Source organism: Amblyomma mixtum, chromosome 1 (assembly GCF_055824585.1).
Source record: "Amblyomma mixtum isolate Tamu chromosome 1, ASM5582458v1, whole genome shotgun sequence".
Lineage (NCBI taxonomy): Eukaryota > Metazoa > Arthropoda > Arachnida > Ixodida > Ixodidae > Amblyomma > Amblyomma mixtum.
The window spans coordinates 198,718,287-198,732,275 of NC_143012.1; the positions used below are offsets into that span (position 1 = coordinate 198,718,287).

Here is a 13,989-nt window from a genome sequence, read left to right on the forward strand (position 1 = left end):
GGACAGTGTCGCAGAGTTAATTGAAAATGAATTTCAGGGGTGGACCGTTTCTCGATATGTTTGATAAAAAGAATACTTTATAAACCACCTGGGATAAGCAGTCACGGCAGGTTGTGCCTGCCGGTAATATTGATAAAATATAATCTTTGTAGCAAAATCGCCTTAAAGAAACCATGAAGAGCTTACCAAGAACCCATCATGAGATGGAAGAAGGTTGAAGGGCAGCGGGAATGTAATGTACTGTCGGCATCAGAAATTTACCCAGTGCGGGTTCTCACCAAAAAAAAAAAGGCAACAATTATACCGATTTTTAGCGGCACAGTCGCTTGATATTTTACATGTGGGTGAAGCGCAATCCTTTCCCCTCACTTTTGAATATTTGCAGCAGTGACCTTGTGTGAGTGCGAGAAAACCAAGTTTCTTTCTGCCCACCCATGTCCCGAAGTTTCAGCTCTCGTTAGTATATTGTGACTTGAATATAAAAACGAGCATAAGTCACTGGTCTACAGCATAGCCTTTATTAGCGCTATACTGCCTGCGAGCTAAATTCTTCTTTTCAAATTACCGTCGTTGGTTAATAAAGACTCTGCAATTTAAGCCGGCACAAAAAGGACCGAAATGTTACGAACGAGATCGCTGGCGCATTTTTCACAGAGGGTGATACCCCGCTATATCAATAACGTGTTCCCGTCATGTCATTTCCTCGGCGCGTAGTATAAACTAACACTCCTAATGGCTGTGCACGAAGCTAGGCTGTTTTGAGTACAACTGGCAAGTTTAAAAGCCCGTAAAAGAAACACAATGAGCCGCCATTTTCTGAATTAATAATGAAGTGATTGGGCTTGGTAAGCTGTCAGAACATTTAATTAACTCAGTCGCTGCCTTAGCTCCTCCGTTATCGGTGCGGTCGGACTGACTAGGATAGAAAGGTTGCCGCCGCTACTCCCGGTTAAAGGGTGGAGTTCTCGAAAGGACATTCGTTCGTGCCTATTTTAGTCTCTTGCATTCCACAATACACGGGTCCTGAGACCACTCTCCACTTTCACTACATCAGTGTTGTCTCATGAATGTGAAAGATTTGTGAAGAATTTTTTAAAGTCTCGGAAAAAAAAAATTATGTTGAGTAAAGAGACCAGTCTCCTGGTGCATTTGCTGAAGTATATTCGCGTTGTGTTTGACGAAGTTGTTGGTCACAAAGGCGAAACTAATTCTTTGACTCCTAATGATACAACAAAAGCTTTATGCGTATCATTGTGGTATGTCGCTGAATGGTTTTGTGTTTGTTAGAACTGCTTTAATTCGATTGCAGCAAAAGGTTAGAAGCATCCTACCCGAAAATCAAAAGGCCGGTGGCGCAAGTGCAAATTGAGCTTTTTTTGGCCTTTATCAGCCTCTCCTACGGCGCACCCAATTTCTGACTACAACATTTGTTACAAAAGCGCACAAGAGGACGCTCGAAGCAAGCTTAAACTGAAGGCGCGAAAAGAGAGAATTCGCAACAAAAGTTCATCGCTCGAAGCTGTCCTGTTCGGCGTTCTCAACAAGCATCTCAAGATTTCCCAATGGCTTAGCAATAACATTATTTCTACGGCGCAATTAACTCGTTTCGTTTTGTTTGTTATTTGTTTATTTTGAGAGTACCTGCACCTATAGCGCAAGTGCAAGACTCACAGATAGCTTGCAAGGTACTGCCATGGTACTGCAAGGTACCGCCATGCCCCTAAGTCAAAGAACTGGGATTCAAGGAAATATCGCGTGAAGAATATTCTCGGTACGCTTTCTCCTGTAGTATGGCTTGGAACAGACCCTGCGACGTGGAGCAGGAACATGGTTTTCAATGCTTGTTTGCGCCGTGTGAGATGTTTTGCGCGTATTTCACTTGCACTACGCATTACACGTGTATCTTGGCTCCCTGTGCTTACAAGTGAGCTTGAAAGGCTCTCCAGCAATAAATCGCGCAGATTAGCGCTTCTTTTCTTTACCTGTTGGAATAGCGGATAATAAGAAATACCTCAGATAACTGTAAGGGCCATTATAACGAAATTAGAGGCTAACAACTCTGCACGGCACGGAATCGGTTTCACAGCGTATATAAGGTCCAGCACTAACTTTGCTTAGCAACCAGCGCACCATTCCACTGCCTGCCCGTTGGTGGCTCCCTCGTGCACAGTCCATGCACACCGGACGTTAATAACCTGCCAAAAATATAACACCCTATTAATGGGACAACCTTATGCGTGGTGCAATAAGAATTCGGTATGGTGGTAACTTACAACACCCAGTTGTACTAAAAGACGCATAACATGAGCTGAGAAATATGTAGCAAGGCAAGCACTGAGATTTATATGCCGTCGTGCGCCGCTGGGCACTCACTAAGAGTGGCATGAGACGGCAGTCCAGAAACGATACTCTTAAAAAATAAAAGAAACAGCACCAACCTTTTAGGCTTTTAAGAGTGTGGTCCGGGATTCCAAACTTTTGAGCGACTACCGATGTCCAAGGGGCGAAGCTTCCAGGCCCATTGCGATATTGGCAAGTATACGCTGGCTCAAAAGGGCAGAAGTCTGTTGGGTTAAGAAAGAAAAATGCTTTTAAATAAATGAGATTCCGCCTAGATGGGTGAGGAATTAATGTACTGCCATATTTCAACCGAAATAGAGGCTATGGAGCCATTTCTGAAGTGATGATTATTTAGAGAATCCTTTCCTTTAGAGTCAGCAGTCTGTGAATGTGCTGCTTTAATTTGTCTTAGTTTTAGCAAGAAGTTGAAAAAGAAGTGCATTGTGAGCTGCACAGTAAACAACATTATTCTCTGTACGATAAGGAACCATGCTTATAACTATTCTTTGTTATCAGAAGGTAAAGAACCCTTATGCTGCTAAATGAACATCCGTTACTCAAAACAATAAACAGTCCGAGAAAAGTCTATCGATCAGTAGTTTCTGAATATTACTCAGCGCACATGATGAGGCTACAAACCCCAAAAGAAAAAAAAAATGAAGTAGACACTTCAGCTCAGCCTTAAGGGTACGACGCAGTATCTTAAAGGGTTTATTCCGATATATGCAGAAGGTTATTCTCGACTTTACTTTTGTGTTGGCGCGAGGAGGGGTCGCTGACTCACCGGATATGCACCTGGCATATCCAGGTGCACCTGGCATATGCAGGTGCACCTGGCACATGCAGGTGCACCTGGCATATCCAGGTGCACCTGGCATATGCAGGTGCACCTGGCACATGCAGGTGCACCTGGCATATCCAGGGTCTTTAGCCGCCTGATCCCTTTCTCCCCGCGGCGGGAACGGATGGCTCGCCGCTCTCTCTATCTCTTTCCCTCTATCCTGTTTCCTCTTTCTTCCCGTTGGCGCTTGTTGGAAAATAAAACCAGTCTGTAGGAATCTATACGCTGTCATAGATCCCTCAGAGTCCTCATACCCCTCCTGGCGCAGTAGGTGCTCCCAGCAGTGGGTTTGTGCGACCCAGGTTGCCTTTCACACGCGAACAATCATTAATTTAACTGCCACCTGCCACGGCGGGCAGTTTGCTCACTATCCGGTGGCCGGCAGTGATGATGCCGCAAAGTCACGCGACCTACGTGGCCAACCTGCCTCCTAGCTTGCTCTCTGCGGATCACCTGCCAGAGCAATGCCGTGATTTTTCGCTCGCAACGCTGACGGCGGATACTATGCGTAACGAGGCCGTTAACTCCATCTCGTTAAAATTAAAATAGTGCTTCCTCCCCACTGTTGAATGCTTTGTTTAGAGGATGACTAAGAGCACCGTCGCCCGTAAAACTAAACTCTAATGCTAGTGAAGTTTTGCCACTGGGTCCGAGGCCATGCCAGGCTGCACTCAGGGCGCCCGCTATTGTCAGCCGCCGACATACGATAAACCGTAATCTCGGACCCAGGGCCCAAAGCTCCGCGTCGCTATTGTCAGTCCAAGCGACGCGATCAGGTATTTTGGTTGCGTCTAAGTGCGGCGGTACACTCGGACTAGCGTTGGTATACACAGGACTAGCGTCTGTCCTGTGTATTTGCGTTCTTGTCCCGTGTGTTCAATAAGCGCTAGCAAATATGAATCCAAATGCTTTCCAACTAGCCCAAGTTTCCGCCTTAATAAGTACACTAAAAAAGTGAATATTTTTTTATTTGAGAAGTTTTAAAATTTAGTAAAGAGCTTTTGGACAGTATTCATATAAGCGAAATAAAAAACGAATTGTTCAAGTAAAAAAAACGCGGGGAATACCCTTAAAACTGAAGACACTAAGGCAGCGACATCTGCTTCTGTTTCTCATCGCTGCGCTGCTGTTTCTTTACTAGTTCACTAGTTGGCATTCAACAACAGGCCCTAATTTGCATGTTACTGAGATAAAAACAGTCTTAAATTCTTACGCCGAAACTTTCTATGGCTACAAAAAAACCTCTCAGTCTTAGCCGGCTTGAGAAACGAGTGTGCCTCATTAGTGGCCGAATGAAGCAAAGACGGCAAAATCTGCACGTGGATGTCCCGAGTTATGGCGTGAATCGCAGTCAGCTCACAATGAAGCAGTCGGTCACTATACAATGCTAATATAATTTGATGCTGGTGATATTGTGAGAGAAGCTTCGAAGGCACGCACGCAGTCAATTTAGTTTCTTGTAAACGACGTTATGAATTTCTCTGTTTTGTTTTTTTTCTGGCTAACTACAGACTTGCGTGAAATACTGAAACATTTATTAATGCGCATGAACAGATACAAAACGCCAGGGTTGTATTTGATTGCACCTGCAATAATCCAGATGTTGTGCACAAGTCAAGCAGCTTTGCGAAAGCCTAAAAGCACATCAGGGTGATGAATTTGCGCCTTTTTCTTCGTCAGATTTTCCTACTTTTTTTCATCGAGGCGTGCATTCACTCTCTGTGATTGATCTTGATTTCTTTTTGTACCCCCATTGCACTACGGATTAACAAGCCGGGGAAAAAGTTGACACTTTTTATTTATTCCACTTTTAAAAGAGCAATATTTTCTGTAAATGATATGCGCAAAACATTTTATATCACAATAATTTATGTATGCTTTGCATTAAATCTTATATATTTTAACTCTCAAGCGTCATCATTATTAGTGCAACATTGAACTCGTATGCAGAAAACAACAAACTGTCTTCCCTTGATGTGTTACAAACGCAGTGTTTCGGAAATTCTCAGTGTGTAAGAAGGGACAATTCTACCAAGGAACGGCCAATCAAGAGTCCTCAGGTGTTCCGTTCATAGAGCTATGTACAGACTACCAATAAAGTACGCAGGTAAATGAGCAACACTTTTTTTTTCGAAGAGCTGTGAAATCAAACCTCCAAAGTACGTGAAAGCGTGTTTGCATATCAAGAAAAATTTGCACGAATTGTTGATTTTAGCTCACCTCTGTCGGGGCATTTCCCAGGCGTTACTGCAAGATCATCTAGAGCAATTAGGCCAACGTCCAAGTATACTTGAATCTCTAACTGCAACGGAAGCAATTACAGGCATGGTCATGCGAATGCAAAATTAGCCAAATTCAGCGATATGCCCTATACAAACATAGGTGAAGAGTATTCACTAGGAGTATGCTAGGAATAGAAAACTTCCATCTCTATATTTATCGCCTTTGGTTTTTTGGTCACCTAAATCCATGATCCATTCATGGCCTGTGCCTGGCGGTCTACAACGCGGAAAGCTAACAGTCTGCAGATAAAGAAAAATGAACCGAGAAGGTTTCAGTATAATGGGCATTTACAACGGTTCCATCTGAATTGTACTCAAATCTTAAACATGTCAATGACTTAGCGCTGACACACTGCCATTTCGGAACGATCATCCATTAAATGCTGACAAAATAGGCTAAGGCAGTTTTATCGCAAAATAAACAGCTGAAAGCTAAACCCTTCAAAAATGTTGACTTGCGTTCAAAAGATGTTATTGCAAAACTATCCCACGAAATGGAAAATGAAAATAGACGGATACCTATACGCCTTACTTTACTTCTGCAAAGGTATAATAGCTGGTTAATGAGTTCGGACAAATAGTACGTACGGTGAAGTTTTCTGCAGCCTTCTTGAAATCTATCAGAATGTGGTTCCATTTGTGGCTCGATCTTGTAGTGAAATCATGCAAGCGTTGCTCGCCAGAGCTCACCTGCACGCTGTGTTAAGAAACCAGTAAAAATGAATAATTTAGAAGCAGAAAAGGAGAGATTTATTGAGAGGGGGGGGGGGGGGTAACCGCACCTTGTCTCTGTTTTCTTTTCAGAACGTCCTGGTTGCTGCGACACGCTGAGCTGTTAGTACAAGTAACAAGATTAGCTACGTACTATCAGTACATTTAGCTCTTAGACCCGGCGCGATGGCTACGAGGAATGCCATAGTGGAGGGTTACGTTTCAATTCCGACATCCTTGCATTTTTTAACCTTCCCATACATCGCGCACTGCCAGGGAGGTTTTTCATTTCGCTTCCAGTGATGTGCAACAGCTTCGTCCGGGATCTAACTCTGTGACCTTGAGATCCGCGGCCGGACGGCAGAGGCACTCAACCACCACGGTAGGCGTACAAGAACGGCTAGTTGCAAGGTCAGAGTAGACTGCCGTTCCATGCGCCGTGTATGATAGGTTCCTTTTCGTGGATCTTGCTGGTTAAATACGAACAAGCTATTTCATCTTTACTGCGTTCCACTAATGCGCTCGTAATTGGATCGTAACTTGGACTAAGCAGGGAGCTATAACCATGCCTTATTTGGAATATGGGCGCAGAAGTATGTGGAACAGGTGCATTTGATGGTAGGCGATACAATTCGAGGCTTCCCACTACATGTCCCTGTACCTTAATAATAAAATACTCGTACTTTTATATCGGAGGCAGCTTTCCTTCTCTTGCCGTTTATGTTATTTTTCGCTTGCATTCTTATTTTGCTAGGAACGAAGAAACAGGAAGCGCGGATCCAGTAGCGGGTGCAATGCAACTTGGTCATGGTACTCAATATTCGCGATACAGGCTGCCTCTTTCCACATATGAATACCTAACAATGTTTTTAGGTTCTCGAGCCGCCGCGGTGGCTTAGTGGTTATGGTGCTTGGCTGCTGACCCGAAAAACGCGGGTTCCAACCCGCCGCGGCGGTCAAATTATAAAATTTTAATGAAGGCTAAATTCTACAAGCGCATGTACTGTGCGATGTGAGTTCACGTTAAAGAACCCCAGTTGGTAGAAATTTCCGAAGTCCTTCACTACGGCGTCTCTTACAGCCTGAGTCCCTTTGGGACACTACAAAAACCAAAGAACTTCAGGCTTGTCGAAGGTGTCCAGGAGCGCTGCAGACAAGTGTGCGCTGAGTATTACCAGCTTCTGATTGTGCGCACGCACGAAGAACGTGGATTCCGCACTTTTACACGCAACTAGAAGCAGCACTGAGGGTTTGGTTGTGCCTAAGGTTCTGAACGCCGAAAGAGCTCTTGGGCTGTGAGGAACGCGGATTAGTTTCGGCTACATGCGGCTCCACAATCTTCATTCACATCACACAGCATGCAGGTAATTTCGTATTTTTCCTCCGCCAAAACGTGGCCTCGTGGCGAGGTTTCGCTATCGTGACCTTGGGTTAGGAGCCGATGGCCAAAGCAACTGAGCCACTGCGGCTTGCGACGTGCTCATCTTGACCTACTTTCCCTCGGCGCAGTGTTTCAAATGCATGGCGGCTAAAAAAATTTAAAAGTTAAGGGGCGAGTACAAATACGCTTGACGTATTACTGCTTCGCGTGTCTGCTTTCATTTCACCGTGCCTAAGAGTCCATTTATATGTTGAAAAGGCAGTTTTTTTCACTTCCCTGTCTTTCTCATTCCAATAGTAAATGACGTTTACAATCGCTTGCACTTTAGTGAGGCGAATGTGCCGGTTGGTTAATATAGGGGAGCAGGAATGAGGCAGTGTGGCGTGCACGGATGACGCCGACCTCTACGAGGGTACGATGTCGAAAAACCACACCCACAGAGGTATCGCTGTAAACATGTAGTAGTGAATATCAGATCAGGATCAAAGGTGTAACACTCCCAACCGCAGTAAAGTGGCACAGAATGCCAGTTTAAACCTCTTTATGGTGGGAATAAACGTGTTGGGTAGTTGACATCTTAAGGTGCAGCATTTCACATTAGGGCTGTGCTAATAAATTTTTGTCCACACCAGTGGGGACCTGAAGGTGCGTTAGATCTGTCTTTCTTTTTAAGAATGTAAAGGAAAGTACTGCAAATAGATGGTCTATTTCATAGTGATAACAATGATTTCCCCAGTTTTGAAGCCGTATAGCCTCTCAAGGGGGGAACGCCAGATGAGAATAAAGCATATATGCTGTGTAGGAATTCATTGAGCGAAGTACTTAATGAGCGCATCTCTACACTTATACGGGGCCAAAAATAAGTCGGACATGTACTACCCCGAGTCTCCATGCAATATTAAGTTGGCTGTGAAGCAAGGTTAAATACAAAATGAATTCGTAAAATCAGCAAATGAAAACATCCAGCTGCTCTAAAGGAGACGGAACATCGTCATGAAAGCCTTAAAGACATTTGCGCAAATGGTCCTTCAGCTAAATGAAAAAAAAAACTAAATCTGCGTACGAAGGTGAATCTGTTCGAAACTTGTACCGTTTAATACAATATAAGACGCGATATTCTTTTAACTGACCGTAAAGAATGAAGCCACAATCATCTGTGGAGGCGTTACTTGTTTAGAATCTAACTTTAGTTGTAGTGCTGGAAAATTGGTTGATACAGGGATAAATCCGTTGTATTTGTACTCACAGTGAACGCTGATCGTGATCGGTGAACTGCCAAAAGCTGAAGCAAGCACCATTAGCAGCTTTGACGGCTAAATCCGGGCTTTTGAGGACAGCTTTCACATATTTATCTGGGTCGTCGTTCGAGACGAAGATGAAACGACCTAAACAAACAAAGAAGTAAAATCGCTTTGTAATGAATGGCAAATGAACGAACTGAATGCCAATATCTTATCATAATTGCCTCCCATAGTAATTTCTGCAGATTACGGCAACCCGTAAGCCTTATGCACTATCCTGAGTGTTGCGGCAACTACATCAACAAGCTTTCCTCTGCAGCGATGCGATACCATAGCATAAACCCCAAAAAGTAGCAATATGGTATATCTGCAGACAAAGTAAAAAGTTTCACTATGTCTTAGAAGCCACCCAAAATGGCCACTTAGACCCAGAAGGGTTCATGGCTAAAATGAGGTGCGAGCTGCAGGTGAAGGCCTCTGAGTAATTCTTATGCTGACTACAGTGGCCACTTTTCAGTCAGCTTTTCGAAACGTGATAGTTGTCAAAGCAGTGAACACCGATGGTCTCACAAAGTGGCATCCTCAGTTATGTGCGCTCACTGTTTTTCAAAAGCAATATTACTTGAGTTAATGCTGCATGGTGCCGATCTGACATATCCGTGCATAAGATACGGAAACGACACAAAGTAAGTAATAAAGTTATCACCTTTTCTTTTCGCTGGAAGATGGCTGTTTGCGGCCGACTTTAATATATAGTATGTTGTTCACTAAGAAACTAACTCTAAATATTCTGTCACAGCTCACCTCTATACGCCCGGACAGTGTGATCAAATCGTGGAAAGTCAGGTACTTTCTTGACTGGATCATTCAGAGCCCAGGCCACGTCTCCTCCATTTGGGTTCCAGCCGCACATGTTCCCGTCTTCGAACGTGCATGTTGCTGCGATTCAACAGCCTTCATTATTGTCATCGTCACCACATTCAAATTATGTCTTCTGCAACGTCAAGTATCAACTGCCTCTCTAGGCTTTTTCCGCAAATTTCAAAGTTTAATTGCCCATCCCGCGCCGAATTTTGCTCCCATCACCACTACACATATTTACTGCCACCTCCAGAGAGGTTTTTCTTCCCTAGCTACCCAACCTACAACTATAATACCCTCCTGCGACCCGACTTTGAAAATGTGTCCCACATGTTGGACAGCTGAACTGCAGCCATGGGATTCATATAAGTAGGTTCTATGATATGTCGATCAATCTTTCGCATTCTTTTAAAACCTGCACTGCTATCTACTGAGTATGGGAGAGATATCATTTACAATTCTTCAGGATCTTCCAAAAACGCCGTACTCAGTGCAGGCTCGTTCGAGTTGGAGGGAAAAACAGGCAAGTGGATTCATGCGCATTTGAACAAGGGTTAATTAATTAAACACTTTTAGGCACATCATTCTACTCGGAACATGTCAAACTATAAAAATAAACACAAACTGGAGCGAAGAGGGTGCTACTGTTTCTTTTTACTCTGAAAATGATATCAATGTCTCCATAAAAACATTTTCCAATACACAGCCAAAAACTGGAAGGGAACAAAATGTATTTAAATCACAAGATGGAACGTAAATTTTCATTTCTATTTCCTAAGCATTTAAACAACACGGCAGTCAAAATGCAGCCCTGGGTCTCAGAACGATCTACCACCAGCGCTCTGCCGTTGAAAATTGCCCGATCTGCGCGCTCTTTGCTCTGATATTGAGATACAATAGCTTGAATTCGTGAGATAATTTTTTTCTCGGTTTGTCCCATACTGAAAGTAGGCATATTTTACCTTACTGCTCGTTATTCTTTATACAGTGCTTTCGTAATTTTTTCGCCTTCATATTATTTTTCCTAAAGGTGAATGTAGACAGTTCACTCGCGCTGCATATTTTCACACTTAAGCAAGCTACTGATTTTTTCATTAATTTTGTTGCCATGTTGCTAAAGTTTTTCTCTTCTTTTCTGTGGTGGTCAGCAATTCCACCGACAATGTGCCCTCTTTGTGTTTGCGATATTTGCCACCTTCCGACATTTTCCTTCATTCGGCTGCGTCCTAACTGTCTTAATCCGTATTTCTAATGATTCTACTGCAGTTTGATTTTTCCCGACCTTATACATCTGGCGTTATTCATCTAAACATCAAGAAATAGAATGTTCAAAGGTATTCTCTATTAATTGTTCCACAGTTACTTCTCCTTCTTCGCCTCTGCGATCGTCCGACGCAAAAGGTATCTATCTCACCTCTGGTACGAAATAATTTCCCTATGTCTGTGTAAGCACGTTGCGACACACTAGTGCCGGCTCTGTCATCGCTCGAACCCGGCATTTCTTTCATGACTATAGTGTGTGCGTTTTAACAGTAGCCTTCATTGAGACTGGTTAGATACGCTAACTGACAATATCACTCCTAATTTCCTGTTTCCAAAGCCTCTTCGTTCACGGCAGCTTTCACGCTTGGTAAAAAGTCACTGTTTACATTGTTTCTTGAGCAGCAGGCGCTAACCCACGGGTATTTCTCTTTTAAATTTCTTGGCAACGCCTATTTTCCGATTAGGTTTAGCATTATCACTAGTTTCTTCGATAATGGACATCACTAAGCAGTGAGTGTGCAGGCGTACTAATTTAATGAGCTCAGTACCAAGGACACTTTTGGTTTACAGTCTGTAGCTTCACATAAGCAAAACGATGGTAACAGGTGAATTTTGCGGCGTAGCAGTATTGTTCTGCTAGTGCAAAAACGATTTTACAGGTTCAGAGCTAGCACGAAGTTGACTCACGTAATAATTTTTATCAAAACAACATGCGCATCACATGCTTTTCATTAAGACCACTAGAAATGGAAACGCATTGTGTTGCGGACCAGTGAGTAACAATGAAATGAAAAAATTAGTTGTGAGAGTGACGGTGGCGGACTTACCTGATGTGTTCTTACTGGTTCTTGATTCTTTATCTGGAAGGTAAAATATAGGTGTGGTGACATCAGCAGCTTTTGATGCAACATCAACGATTATTACATTTCTGAAAATCCGACCGCTCGTAACTGTACTTTAACGATATGCTTCGAAGGTAGGATAAGCATGACGTGCCCTTCATTATTCCTGTCGGACCGTTGCTTGTCACGTTTACCACTAGAAGCAAGATACGCTTCTGCATGCTTTACAGGTTTCCAGGGGTAAAAGCGCTTTTAAGAAACAAATCTAGAGAGGAGAGACAAACGCAGTCTTTGCGTTCGCATATTTAAAAGACATTGGACATATCAATAAGCTTTAAATTCACTTGCACGTTACCTTCATGCATTCTTCATGCAGTGAACTTCGTCAGCCCATTTGTCGGACTATGCACTCCATCATTGCATAGGTTACATCAATACTCGCCATTGCATCCTTAGTACCCATTTCATGGCCGCATTTTATCTTCGTTTTTTTTACCTCTACCACACTGCTCTCCTTCTGTCTTTATCTCCCAAATTCCCCTCCCTACGCAGAGTAGCATGCCAGTGATTTTTAAACGCCGGCTAAATTCTCTGCATTTCATTAAAGAGTCTCTCTCTCTCTCTCTCTATGACTCGTCGCGTATTTTGCAGTGGAACTGTCTTTGTATGGGATACAAGATTGATTTGAGGAATGGGCTAGTCCTAAGAGAGTAGGCTTGCTGTGTGCTATAGATGTTTTGTCCTCATTTTCAACTACAGGGGGCAAACGCAATCATAATGGTTCTACTTTCTACGCTTATTTCGTTCCGCAAAGCCTATTCATATTATTGCACTGAAAGATGTGCATATCTGTGGTGCAAATCAAATGATCAATGATAGCACCGGTGAAAGAATTAGAAGGGCCCGTGAACCATCACGGATAAAAACCTACGTGTTAAAACAGGCATGTTTTCCGGTAGGCACTGGCCGTAGATATCTCTTAATGTTTACAGCACGGAGGCAGCAAGACGCCTGAAATACCTGATTGTGATGTGAATATTTGTATTGCTCCGATGGCCATTGTTCCATTTGTCCCCTTGTCACATTCCACACGCACTGCCAGCTGGCAGTTTGAGGCCTTCTTGAGCGTGAAATTCAACGTCGTCCACTCGGACACCTCCGCCAGCTCAGATGAAAGCTGGACTTCACCCTTTGGTGACAAATCGCCCTCGTAGCAGGACACGGATAAATTTGCCGTCATGATATCTGTAGAAAGCAAAGAGTTGTCATTCGACACATTTTAGAGTTGATGTAAAAGCAGCAAGAAATCACGACCAAATGGTCTTATCTTAGCAAAAACAAATTCAATACGTCACAAATTTGCGCACTGACAACCAAGTCATAGCTTTATTTGTCGATGCCATTTGTTTTCACAATACGCCACATGAATGAAGCAGCAGTTGCACTGTTACTTGCATCTTTGCAAAACATCTAAAACACTTAATACAATTTTAGTGCCTCGGAATTTACACTTGGACACGTGTAGGGCAGCTTTTACAAAAAGGGTGTCCAACGTTGCTCATAATGTGTACAAAAAACAACGCCTCCTACACTCCTTTTCAAGCCGTTAAATTCTTCTTGTTTAGTTTGATTTTGAAATGTAAATTGCCAAGCGTAGATCGTTGCGTTTAACATTCTGAAGCGACACATGGACACATGGAATAATTTAGACTACCTGGGAGTCATTATTGTGCGGTGACATGGCACATCACACGAGCGCTTTTTACGTTTCGTCTTCATCAACACAGTAAGCGATGACACATACCTCGAGTGACTTATTGCTTACCACTGTTTGAAAAAAAAAAAGACAGTGATAGTTTGTTGAGCCACATATATTAGCGCAGGTGAAATCTGTGATGCTTACCACAGAAGAACAAAGGAAAAAAAACGCACTTGAGCCCACCCTTAGACTTTACTGGAATGAGTTTATTTTCCTTCACATACTGAGAAAGCACAAATCAGTTACTGATTTCTGATTAACTTTCCCTTTATTTGTGCTTTTATAGCTGTGAATGCTTAGCTGCATAGCTGTTAGCTTCATAGCTGTGAAAAAGGTAGAAAGGCAAACAGCTTTTAAACATGCGAAGTACATAACCATGCACACAGGTGCACACACACGCCATGGTAAAGTTTGTGCAATTATTCACCGCTTTTCCAGAAAAAAAAAACTAAATTAAACTTACAGCTA

At 43.0% G+C, this 13,989-nt stretch overlaps 1 protein-coding gene across 1 annotated transcript in view; it reads right to left on the minus strand.

Moving 5' to 3' along the window:
* Positions 1-13,989, minus strand: part of LOC149370513 (MAM and LDL-receptor class A domain-containing protein 1-like) — a 171,521-nt gene that overhangs the window by 89,707 nt on the left and 67,825 nt on the right. The window contains exons 21-27 of the mRNA XM_089577892.1: positions 12,783-13,007; positions 9,601-9,735; positions 8,802-8,940; positions 6,052-6,160; positions 5,402-5,483; positions 3,125-3,230; positions 2,110-2,195 (exon numbers count right to left, since the gene is read on the minus strand). Coding sequence (XP_089434018.1) covers positions 2,110-2,195; positions 3,125-3,230; positions 5,402-5,483; positions 6,052-6,160; positions 8,802-8,940; positions 9,601-9,735; positions 12,783-13,007 — 882 coding nt within the window. The remainder of the gene's footprint in view (positions 1-2,109; positions 2,196-3,124; positions 3,231-5,401; positions 5,484-6,051; positions 6,161-8,801; positions 8,941-9,600; positions 9,736-12,782; positions 13,008-13,989) is intronic.